The 13,232-nt window shown below is 34.5% G+C and overlaps 1 protein-coding gene across 12 annotated transcripts in view; it reads right to left on the bottom strand.

Annotated features, from left to right (window-relative positions):
* Dmd (dystrophin) overlaps positions 1-13,232 on the bottom strand; it is a 1,571,027-nt gene that overhangs the window by 387,839 nt on the left and 1,169,956 nt on the right. For 10 of the 12 annotated variants that reach the window (XM_076918257.1, XM_076918249.1, XM_076918252.1 and 7 more), the window contains 2 exons: positions 9,478-9,650; positions 933-1,089 (listed from right to left, as the gene is read on the bottom strand). In XM_076918257.1, coding sequence (XP_076774372.1) covers positions 933-1,089; positions 9,478-9,650 — 330 coding nt within the window. Of the gene's footprint in view, positions 1-932; positions 1,090-9,477; positions 9,651-10,358; positions 10,532-13,232 lie in introns of those variants that run through there. The other 2 variants (XM_076918256.1, XM_076918255.1) reach the window with 1 other exon arrangement.

The following is a 13,232-nucleotide window of genomic DNA, read 5'->3' as shown; positions in this document are numbered from 1 at the left end:
TAGAAGCTACATCCATTAAGTGTCATTAATATGAATGCCTAAACATGAGCTGAATAGGGATAGCTATAAGCATGCCAAAAGGGACAGGAGAAATCCCACAAGGCTTCAACCCTATACAAAGAACTACAGGAAACTAAGAAATGCTAAGAATGGAAGAAATAGTCTTCTCCATAGAGGAACACACCAATTGGTTGTTCAATACCTTATCTCTGAACACACATATACAAGTTACATGATACAGACAGAACAGAGTATAAGTAGAAATAAATAATGAAAAATAGGTCATGAAATTGAGAGAGAAAGAAGGCATATACAAGAAGGTGTGGAGGGAAGAAAGGTGAGGGAGAAATAATTTAATTGTAATATAAAAAAGTTAATTAATTCAATGCATGGATCATTTTGATTATTATAATACAACTGAAAACTTAAAAAATGTTATGTGTAAGAAAAATGAATACTTGATATGATACAATTACTATTTTACAGTATTATACTACTATATTTACTTACAAAGAGCAAACCCTTCTCTTTTTGAGATACTTCCTAAAATATTTAAGAATAAATGGAATATGACTGAGATTTGCTTCAAAATGACAAGGGAATGAATAGAGGCATAGAAGAAATAAGACTGTCCATGAATTGAGGATTGTTGATATCTTGGAAAGCACATGAATGGTTTTTTATAAAATTCTGTCTACTTTTATAAATATTCAATATTTTCCATGATAAGAAGGGTTTAAAAATAGACAAAAGGGATATTATAATGCAGATTTTTGACATTTAAAATATAATGGGTGTGGATTATTTATAATTAACCATTAGATAAAAGGAGTAAAATTATTTCACTCCATTTAATTTTTAATTGAAAACAATTTTAAAATAGTCATTTAATGCTTACTATGCACAAATCATTATTCTCTAAAACATCCTACCCTGTGTATATCATTCTGCTTCTGAACTGCTGGAAAATCACCACCGATAGGTGCCTGCCGGCTCAATTCATCATCTTTCAGCTGTAGCCACACAAGAAGTTCCTGAAGAGAAAGATGCAAACGCTTCCACTGGTCAGAACTGGCTTCCAAATGGGACCTGAAAGTTCACAGAAGCAAACTGTGTCAGAATATCTAGAAGTGTAATTAATGAGTCTTCCACTGCATTGTTTGGATATTGCCATAATATATACCTATCAATAAAAATCTAGCTATCCGATTTGGGAAGTCATGAAATGGGATGGGGCTGTTCTGTTGACAATTTGGAGGAAAGGCTACATTCAGGCATATGTTTCTTTCCACATGCAGAATTCTGAAACTTTTGGTATGGTCTCCATACTGGAATGCTTTACCATTCTGTTTCCGTCAATGATTTTTGGTGTTTCTGGTAGAAAATGACTTAGAACCAGTGACTAATAAAACCCCTTAGTTTTCACATGACTCATACTGGAATTCTTTCTGCTTTGTGAAATGGAAAGGTCTCTCTGTACATTTCGACTTTTCCGTTTCTTCCACCCTGGGCAGCCTTTTTCTTTGACTCCTTCCATCTGGTATCTGTTCCTTTTGCTTTGCTTCCCATATGCTTCCCTCCCTTGTTCCTCTGCCCCTCTTTCTTCCTTTGCACCTGGGATTTCAGTTTTAAGTTCCAAAATTTTCGCATTGTTTCCCTTGTGCAAAAGTTATGGAGATAACTCAGTGGAAGAGAAAAATCAGACATTTGTCAGAAAGCTTCCCTCAAACATGAATAATTTAGTCAGGAGATTGGGTGCTCTCCCATCAGCTGTATTTAGGACATGTTAATCCTTAGAAGCTGTGTAGGAATATACAAATGAATGATCTGTGCTGTAAAACTCACATTTCATTTGTGGAAGAGAAAGTAAATTAATAAAATAAATCATCATCCAGAAAACAAAGGAGAAATTTACAGTGCTTTATCCTCAGGTCAATCTGCAACCATGGTGCATCACTTACAGTTTTATCAGCAAGCACTAATTAATTCATAAAAATTAATGCTGTCTGTAACATAAATACATTAAAATCTCCAGGGCTGCCAAGAAATACAATGTAAAGCAGTCAGGTAGAAGAATATTTCCCTTGTCTATTCAGTAACTTAGCCTGACATTTTCAATATAACTCTTCTTCTGGACTTAGTATTACTAGATTATGTACTTAGTAGTGAAATTCAATTGTCTCAAATTTTCTTAAATATACTCTAATGAAGACATGAAAGTCTTTAAAAGTTGAAAATAAATGTTCAATTAAATGAATATGAAGAAAGTAACTGAAAAAGCCCACAAAGTTATAGGTAGAAATTATTAATTTGTAGCATTGTTTATGATTATGATAAACTAAAAACTGATAAATATTCAGTGATAAGGACTTTATTACATTATGATAATGTCATACAATGACATCTTATGCAATATTAAGTACTGTAGCCTAGGCAAAATTTTATGCCTATAGAAAAAGAGAAAGTATGTTAAAAAAGAGAAGTACAATTTTTTTTATTTTGTAAAAGGTTTGTGAGTAGGTAGGTGTACCTTTGTAAGTAAATGCTTAAACTATGCATGGAAATTTCTGTAATGCAACCAGGTTTTCTTTTAGGGGTAGATTTGAAATATTTCCCTTTATCTTTATACTTGTCTAATATGTAAGAATGTTAATTCTATAATACATGATACCATGCTGAAACTATGTTAAAACGTATACTTTTACTGAAGTGAGAGAAATTAAACAGTTCAAATCTTTCATAGTATTATTACATAATAAATTAACCATGTTGTACCATGCTATGAATACACTAGATACACACAGATTATATATGGTATAGAGTTCATTTTTTTCTGTTTCTTCCTCCTTCTAGAGTCATCATTTTCCTCTGATAAGCCTAAGTGAGAATTCCCAATTCATTATTTTAGCTATTTAAACAGTCTAATGAGTACTGGTCACAGGATTCTCTACAATGTTTGAAATTTAAACCTTGGTTCCATGAAAGCTGAAAGAAGCAACCAAGCAGGACATTTTGACAAGTAGGCAGAGACATGGAATAGCAGCCAACAGCAGCAAAGACACTGGTTAAATAAATATTTATCATGTGCCTTTAAATAGTATAAGGTATTGGGTTGTGATGAGGAAAAGAAAAGGGGATAAAGATGCCCAATATTTGTCTTCCATTTATTTTGTAGTTAAAGCAAACTAACATGGTAGAGCATTCCAAGAGAGACTCTAGTATCTGTATGACAGGACATGTCTTAAGGTATGAAATTTCTTTAAAAATTAAAATGTTTGATATTTAAAAAACCAAGCATCTTAGTTCTCAGCCTTCTTGTCTAGGTCTCTATACATATCAAGCCAGCTGTGATGTCATAGTGATCTGACTGCTTCTGCTTTCTGGGTGCTGGGAGGAAAGGTGTGCAGCACCACTTCTTGCTCATCTTAAATACGCATCTAATAGGTAATCATAGTAATAGGTAGTAGTAATAATAATAATAATAATAATAACAGTTAATAATGACTGTTATTTTCCCTCCAGTAGATAGGACATGAAGACAAAAGGCTAAGCAAAGGATTTTAGGAATGGGCTCAAGCTTAATTAGTCAGAAAATCTAAAGTAATTCTCAGTTGTGGTTCTCAAATTTCAGTGTACACAAGTACCTAGGATACCTTTTTTGAAATCCAGATCTCCAGCCCTTACTTCCAAAATCTCAGCAGTTTAAAGAAGTTTTTCACAGCTCTTCAGCTGATCTCCAAGAACACTGAGAAATCATTTCTTAAAGTATTTACTTTGAGTTCTTTAATGCTATATGTGGGTCTTTCTAGGAAAACGGTTACATCGACTTGACGTGATTTGAAGGTAATCTATATATAAGGAAACTGTATTAGGTTGGACAACATTTTCCTTCAGCGCATTCAGTTTTTGAAAATTTTCTAAGACATTTGTAGTTTATATATTGGAAGAAGCTGCTCATTGTACGTTAATGACTACATATCAAATACTTCTGAACAATTAGCCTATTTTTGTGTTTGGAAAGCCATCTCCTGAGAGAAAAAAGAATGTATAGTTGCTGCTCACTTTCTGTATTTATTTATTTTTTGCAAAGGATGTAATGATTAAGATGAGTTCTACTCACCTTAGTCAAAGACCCTGTTTTGTAATTGAGGGAAAAGCAGGACTAGAGGTTTAAAGACAACTGCTGAGCCATATCTGTTATATGGCCATATTAACATTTGGGAATTGAGAATTATAAGTCACCCTTAGAGAAGAAAAACCTTTAAGCATCTGGGTTTTATACATTCTAAGGAAAATGACTTCTTAATGGTCAAATGTAATTTATTTATTCCTATTCATTGAATACAAAACAAAAGAGATGGTTTGAAGAGGCACACTTAGTATCTATCCATTCCCTATTCATCTTTATTATTAAAGAGTAGAGCTTGGGGCCTACTTGCCTCTAAAAAAAAACAAGTGCTGATCTTTGAATTTTTTTTTTTCCACAAATTATAAGGGTTGGGCAAAATACAGAACTTTTTAGGTGTATCGGGATGTACGGGATGTACTGCTTGCTATTTACAGAACTCTTCAGAGATAGGACTCTAAGAATTATACAGATGATAAAGTGGTTGCTATTTCTCTAGATACAGATATTTCATATGTGATTTGGTTGATGCCTAGTTTGAAATCCTTAATAAAACTTTACTCTGAAAAGCGCACATTCTTAAAGCAAATTGTGCTCTATTGAATTCATTTTTCACTTTGACTTCCTTTATAAAGCTAGCGATATATCCCTGCACATCCTGTGTGCCCCTGTGTAATACAATAGCACTTAAGTCGACAGAAAGAAACTGTACAAATGCCGAAATAATAAAGAACTACAGAAATAAAGTGAGAGCTGTGGGGCTTTAAATAAAGACAGAATTAAACTCAAAGAGAAGTAAACCTTTTTTTCCTCCTAGCTGGGCCTTGAACTCCAACTTCCAACATAATTAACATTCCAAGAGTAAGAGAAAGGTCAGAGATGCTCAATGTCCAAGTTGCTTTTATCCCCCCTCAAAAGTATATGATGCTTCTTTCCTTTGCTCTTTCTTTGTTCTCCATTATAGAAAAATAAAACCCTTAGTTCCAACTGCTAATACTAAGTACTCCCTAAGAGATTCATTGTTGCTGAAGAATTTGTTAGTGTTCCTGTCTCTCAAACTAATGTGCAAAATTTGGCAAACATTTGGAAATTCATATAATTTTTACAATTTTCTGCACCAAACATAAAAATATAAATTTGCTGAAGTCATATCAACAACATATTAAGTAACCCTCATAGCGAAACATACATCCAATAATGTGGAAAAATCTGAATACAGATAAAACAAATCTTTATAAATATTGCTTCTGTAAAAAATTCACTTGATCACTTCTGAAATTTTAAGTAGTTTTAAAATCAAAGTGAAGAGTTGTGGATATGGACTATTTTAGCATGAGAAATACTTGGCTTCATTAATCATCTTCCTGCTATTCACGTTTCAGTTCTTGCTCTGTATATGTGTGCATGCGTACACATTTCTATATGTAAGGAAAGATATTATTGTATTTCCATCCTTTACTTTGCTCTATGGAACTGAGTTATCACTGATGTTTACTTAGTGGTCTAGCTTGTGGACAATGTGTGATATGATAATGAATATGAATGGGGCGATCCACCTTCCTGAATGGAACTGTAAATTTGTACTCTATAATTTCAACCACTTTTTCTAAAAGACATTCTATTTATTTTTAATAGTATATTTTAAAGATAGATCAAGGCCATGCAAATATAATAATCAAGGCACTGGGGAGAGGAATAAAATGGTCAACTGCTTGCTAAACACACATGGGAACCTTTGTTTGTATCCCTAGTATTCACATGTAAGCCAAGCATAGTGGAATGCATATGTGATGTCTGGTGCAATGAACTAGAGACAGGTGGGATCCTGAGTTTATTGGACATACCTTATAGCCAGATTGATGCACTTAAGGTTCAGTGGGAGAATCTGAGTCAAAATATTAGACGGCAACTGAGAAAGACACTGGCATTGGCTTCTAGCCTCTTGCATACATGTGCATATACCCACAGGCACGGGTGCACACACATGTGAGCATGCACATACACCATACATACAGTGAGTCTTCTGGGTTGAAAAAGCATTATCTTAGAATTTATTGAGTTGCATAGCACTAAAGTACTTAAGCAATTAGCTCAAGATTACATAGTAGATGATAAAAGAGTCAGACGAGAACAACTGTGGTGTAAAAGGACTATTCTTTTAGACCTATTTTGACTTTACACATCTTTTATTTAATTTAGCTGAAGCTAACAAACATGAAACAACTCATGGGCACCCAAAAGAACTTTGTGTGTGTGTGTGTGTGTGTGTGTGTGTGTGTGTGTGTGTGTGTGTGTGTGTGTGTGTCTGTTTGTGTTTATGTCTCTGTTGTGGGAGCCATAGATCTTATTCATATCAGACAAGCACTCTACCATATACTTAGACCATATACTTAGTCCTTCAAGTGTAAATTCTAGTGACTGTGGAAAGAACTGGTGAAGAACAGCTAGAATGAAAAATACATGAAGAATTTGAGTCAAAATTCAAAGAATAAGAGAGATTGTGTTCCAAACATGAGAACCAACCAGTATGTGTCCATACTGCATCTCTCACAAGATACAGAAAACTGCTAGAAATTAAAACTGGGTTAGAAAGTAGAATCTAGTGGCTTAGAATTCTTTGTTGGAGAGGGACTAGAATGTTGCTTGGTGAGAAAGATACAGGATGGGAGTGGAGCATAAGAGGAACCAAAAAGAGGAGAGGTTAACAACCAAACAGATGAGTAAAATATGTGTACATGATCAAAAAATTTTGAAATATGGAGCAATGTGATAGAATCTGTGTGCTGGGTAGAATATTTTTGTACAACTGTTGCTTTTATTTTCTGAAATACATGAATGATATCTAAAGCTCTCACAAAACAATGAACACAGTACATTTTTGAGTATATAATGTGCTACAATCTACAGAAACAGGGTTGTTTTCTCAGGATATTTTGAAACATTTAAAAAAAACTTGTAGTGACATTCAATATAAAAAAAATCCACCAATGGACAATAATCCTAATGTTTCTTTATCTTATTTCATAATTACTATCTCTGCTGTGCCACTGCTATGGAATGAGTGATACCCGTACTTCAGTTGAGTGTCAAGAAACTAAAGTATGTAGCTGTGAATAATTCCTTGCTTCTTATAATTGAGAACTTATAACATATTCTGGATTATTACAGAGAGCTATTTAAACACCAAAACCATTAATCAGAATATTCAAATTCCAGAATTCACAGCATCTTCCATAAGCTAAGGTAACTGTTTTCTGCTTGATTAATCACAGTAAAAATTAAACTGCAGTAGCTGGCATATGGGAAATTTCTGAAAATGAAGAGGCCATATTTTGCCGACATCCTGTTTGACAGTTTCAATTCTTTTACTTCATCATATTCACATAAAGGATAGAAAAGGCATCAAGAAACTTCTGCAACAGTCATAGCCCCTTTTTTTCTTTCCTGCAATAGGGGAATCATATTCATTTCCTTACCCATCAAAACGTTTTTCAGTTCATGTTTTATTATTTTTAAGGACAGATGTGGCCTTGGTCATTATACACTTGGACTGCTCTTAGACATTTAAAATGTACAAAACTAATAGAGACTTTCTATAATTAAAATGAAATATTCCGTTGTTGCCATCAAGTCATCAAAAAATACATAGATTTCAAAAACCATGGACAGAACACTGAGATGAAAATGAGATTCTCAGAGGCTAGGGCGCAAACTTGAGGAAAGGCTTTGTATAAATAAAGCCTTTCTGTTCTTTGAAATCTGTTTCTCAATCCAATATGTTCAATTGTGATGAATTTATTTGTGAAAAACTTTTTCTTTATTCAACCCTACAGAATACTCTGATGACTAAACATTCATATGATGAAGTTAGATTCGATATGAATAGGTCTTATACATGCCACTTGTTAACTTTGTCACTTTTGGGAACCCAGTTAACCTCTCTGTCCTTCACTTTTTTCAAAGGCTAGGACAGTATATAAATGAAATTGACTTTTCATTGATGCTGATAACATCACATGAGTCAAGCACTATGAAATGCTTACGGCAGTAGATGAGACATACACCCTCTGTTACTTGCTAGTATTATTATTACTTCATAGTGGGTAGAGTTTCTCAAAACTGCTTTCCTTTGTTTGTTTGTTTGTTTGTTTGTTTTGTTTTTCGAGACAGGGTTTCTCTGTGTAGCTCTGGCTGTCCTGGAGCTCACTCTGTAGACCAGGCTGGCCTCAAACTCAGAAATCCACCTGCCTCTGCCTCCCAAGTGCTGGGATTAAAGGCATGCACCACCACTGCCCGGCAAAAGTGCTTTCAAGTTAATAGACTATCAGGTGTTCATCTTCTTTATGACAGTTGTATGTTGAAATTGCAGACAATTTAGAAGAACTATGAAGAAGAAAGGAAAGGCTTTTTTTTTTAAATAATCAGAATAACTCGGAGTAGTAACTGTTCCCACTATTGAATACCTTCTTTTCTAACTATTGATCAAGCTAATTTGTCCTTTCTACCTCTCTTCAGAACCACTCCTTTTATACACACTGATGAAAGTGCATAAATATTTTAAAAAATTAGTGGATTAGGATAAACAATTACTCAGAAAACAGGGAGCTTGCTTCTCCTCCCTGCATTTTCCAGGTTCTTAGGTAACACTGGGCATTTCAGAGATCAGCTCTGCTCCTTTGTCTCTCTATATACCTGTATCAGCCATCCAAGAATCTTAAAGGCTTCCCTCTACCTTCTTTAGCACTGATGCAACCATTCACTTCCCAAAACAAGCTGATTTGGCAAAGGAGAAAGTAAGTGCAAGATCTAAAAGTTCAGGGACCCTCCAGAGAATGTGCTTCAACAAAATCTAAGAGAGATCCAGTGATAATAAGTGGCTATAATCTCCTTAGCTGCATGAACTCTAGAAAGTGTGTCTTTAAATTGTTGATTATAAAATGTTCTGCTTTAAAAGAATCTTCTTTTGTTATACATTTAGAGAGATGCCAAAGAGAGAATGTCATAACAAATATTCACTAATTTTATTGCTTTTTGTATGACTTTGTGATACACTGAGAGAATTCTGAAATCGGGATCTCAGTGCTCCCTTTTAAAATTTCCTCTAATGTCTTAACATATGTCTCTCCTGGGGTTATAAAACAGTCCCATTTTAATCTAAACTGAACCTGCAAGTATCATCTCCATTCCAAGTAAATGAATGATTCATTTATTCAAAATAAAATGAATCATTTCAAAATTGGGTGATTTACATACGAAATATTAATTACCTGTGATAGGAAAATGAGGAGAATCTAGCCATCTTATTCACATCTGGATCCCTGCTTCCCCCCATCCCCATTATCATAGCCTACCTAATGTTGAGAGACTTTTTCCGAAGTTCACTCCACTTGAAATTCATGTTATCCAAACGTCTTTGTAACAGGGGTGCTTCATCTGAACCTTCCAGGGATCTCAGGATTTTTTGGCCATTTTCATCAAGATTGTGATAGATGTCTGTGTGAGCTTCAATTTCTCCTTGGAGATCCTACCAGAAAGCAATAAAACACATTCAGAATTACCAAACAAAGAGACTAGCTGTGAATGTGAATTTGAAGAACTCAAAAAAAATTATTAGTTCAAAATAAATTCTAGCTTGGCAACTAAAAAGAAAAGATGTCCTGAATTTTTTTTTTTTTTTGGTGTCCTCCCTTGTCGAGTTATTTTCTTTATAAATTAGAATTAATACACTTACAGCACATTTCATAAGTTAAATTTTCTAGTCTACGTATAAAATATTCTGACACACACAGGTACACACTCACACACACACTTTATGAAATAAAAGTATGTGGTAACATAGATACCAGTGGTAATCATTTCACTACAGTGAATCAAGTTATATTTTCAATGCATGTATTAATCTATTATATTGTATTGATTGTGATCATAAAAGCATGAAGAAATATATAAACAACGTTGTATTTGTCCAACACCAGCATATTAATGGGACTCTATGAGACAAGAGCATCTTTTTGAAAACACACAGTAGTTCACCTTGGTACTATGGCATCATAGATATATAAACATCAAATAATGATTGCCAAGCATTTCCATTTAAAATACCATCATATTTTCAGACTTGTCAGGTAAAGAATCCATAGGACTTTGGTAAGAGTTATGACAAGAGTTACGACATTAAGTTTCATTTGTATAGACACAGATAAAAAAAACCATCATAATACAAGAATCTGACCTTTACATGATATGTCTTCCTGTGCAACATTTTCAGCTTGAACCGGGGACTACAGCACTGATCCTGTTGCATAGCAAACTTAAGAAGACCCAGGAACAGAATAGGTCCTGCTTTAAAATGCTCACTTTGCTTACATTCTGTTGACCGAATGAGTTTAAGAGCGCAGGCCTGGATAGTCAATAATCATAATAGGCCACTTTGGACTCCCTGCTAAATAGTAGCCAGGCGTGTAGATGTGGGAGGGACCTCAAAGAATGGAGGCCTGGAATATGCAACTGACAGTTTATATTAAACAGCCAACTTTTCTTATCATTTTGCCATAATAAGGCAGAGACATTATAAATTCATTTTATATATGTGGTTCCCTCCTTGTTTCCAGCAGAACAGTCAAAGCCAAAGGAACATTCCTTAGAGAGCTGCCTGGTACCAGCATTCCATTCTGCCTACACAATGAATGGAGGCTTTGTACATTATTGTACTTGCGCTTAGAGACTTGTATGCTTCTGTTCAACAAATTTAAAAATTCATTCTGAAGCTCCGACAAATTGGATTGATCTGTGTGACTAAAAAAAAAATTTTCCTTCCCTCCCCTCTGTCTCTTACTCTTTCTAAAACTGAATTAAATGACTCTGCTAAAGTAAGAAGAAAGGAGGCAGCAATAACGTGTTAGTAATCCTGAAGAAGTGGCTCATGTTTCCAGCCACAGTCACTTTAAATGCAGAAGTTTGCATGCTGCAGAAGTAAGGTAGAGGAACAATGAATGTTGCTTGTCACTATTTTTGGCAGCCAAAGTAGCCCTGATGGACTCTGAATACTGGAAGGGGAATACAGATGGGATGACCTCAGCTAAAGGAAGGGAAATAGTAAAACAGATGGAAGAGCATCTATCCTTACTCCACAAAACGGGGCTTTTTCAAGATGTTATAGCTGGATTTCAAAATCAGAAAATATAGTAGAAAATTATTCATGAGTTTCCTGCAGCACAGAGTTTAATCAGATAGGCATAATTTCCAGGATTTTTTTCTTTCTGTCTCTGTAGGACACTGGGATACACCACCACCATCACCCCACTCCACACATGCACACATGATTCCACTATGTTGTCCAGGTTAGGTTAGATCTCATGATATTCCTGTCTCAGTGTTTGAAATTTTGTTATATACACACAGCACCACACCCAGATTTTTGCTTTGTCATGTTTAAATATATAGGAAATACCGAATTTACAATTTCTTTAGCAAATGAGAAGGGAGAGCTAATTATCTTATTAATTCAGGATAGAAAATCAGATTTAACTTTGAGAAAATTCTCTCATTTGTCTCTTTCATGTTACTTTCATAGTCTTTGTTTGTACACAACCCAACATTTCTTTCCAGTAGATACATTCAGAGAATGAAAATAAATATGGGTATGTTCAGGAAATTTAACTGATATTCTCTCTTTGTCTCTGTCTCTCTCTCTCTGTCCATTCCTACTCCCTCTTCTCTTCTCTTCTCTTCTCTTCTCTTCTCTTCTCTTCTCTTCTCTTCTCTTCTCTTCTCTTCTCTTCTCTTCTCGCTTCCCTTCCCTTCTATCCACTCCCTTCCCCTCCCCTCTACTCCCCTCCCCTTTCCTCCCCTCCCCTCCCTTCCCTTTCCTTTTCTCTTCTTCTCTTCTCTTTCTAGAATTGGGATGATTCTGAAGGAATCACACAGGTAAGGGTTCTACCACCACTGAGATATATCCCTAGCCCCAGAAAATAATTTAAACAATAGAATGAATGTTCAATCATCCTATTCATATAAATCATCACACGTTTGAATGTTTTTACCTTGCCCTGATAGCAAAGACTCGGTCATAATTACTAGTTCTTTAATTTAGTTCATGTGTAGCATGAAGTGATTAACACTTTTCTTTACTGAATAAGAGAAGACTTCTGAGGTGCAAATAGAATGCTGATTCATTAATGTGCTAATTTTCTTCCTTTCCATGAATGGGTAAAATCTACTGCATATAAAAATCTTTGTTGTCTCAAACAACAAAGAAAAGAACACAAGATGAATAAGCAAGTATTCATCTAAGTATCAATTATTTGTTTAGTTTTGGCATCATGGGAAATATAGGAGGAATGCAAGTCTTTAATTTTAAAATCAAATTTGTATTTTTCCTTTAATTCATTTATATTGCTGACTAAATATTGATGAGGAATTCTTGCTAAATCTCAAATACTAGGATCCAAACTCTTCTTTTTAGAAAGGCACAAAGATGAACTGTTGTATGAGCACTGACAAGAAAGTCTTATATCGGTTTTCTATGTCATGATAGTAGTGTAGCATAACAAATGAAATAGGTACAGTAAGGACTTAGTATCTTCCAGAGATCTTATGAATCTACCAACCTGGTCATTGCCTCTTAGCACTGGTTCCTGGTGAGGTACATCTGATTTTCTATTTGTCACAGATGATAGAAGTTTAAATGTCATGCTTAAAGTCACATATCTCATAAATTTTAAAACTGGGAAATTGATACAGTTTCTTAACTTTATCAGATCTTAGGCCATTTCCACTATCATACTGTGTATGAATATTAGGTGCAATATACAGTAGATATTGAAGCTTCACAAAGAAAACTAATGGAGAAAGAAAAGAACATTTAAAATAACAATAATTTTGATTTAAAAAACATATAAAATGTTTACCCATGTAGATCACTCGTTCTGAGTGAAAAATTAAATTCTGACTAGACTTTTCATTTTGATAGAGGACATACAGAACCACCTATAAAGTACTTCTGTTGTCAGAGAAGAAATTCTCCCAGTGATTCATCTTTTTTTTTTTTTTTACAGGACCATAGGGACAATCAGTTCCATCAAACAATAACTTAAAACATCAACAG

Source organism: Arvicanthis niloticus, chromosome X (assembly GCF_011762505.2).
Source record: "Arvicanthis niloticus isolate mArvNil1 chromosome X, mArvNil1.pat.X, whole genome shotgun sequence".
Lineage (NCBI taxonomy): Eukaryota > Metazoa > Chordata > Mammalia > Rodentia > Muridae > Arvicanthis > Arvicanthis niloticus.
The sequence above is the reverse complement of the archived record's forward strand: the minus strand, read 5'-3'. Positions and strand labels throughout refer to the sequence as shown.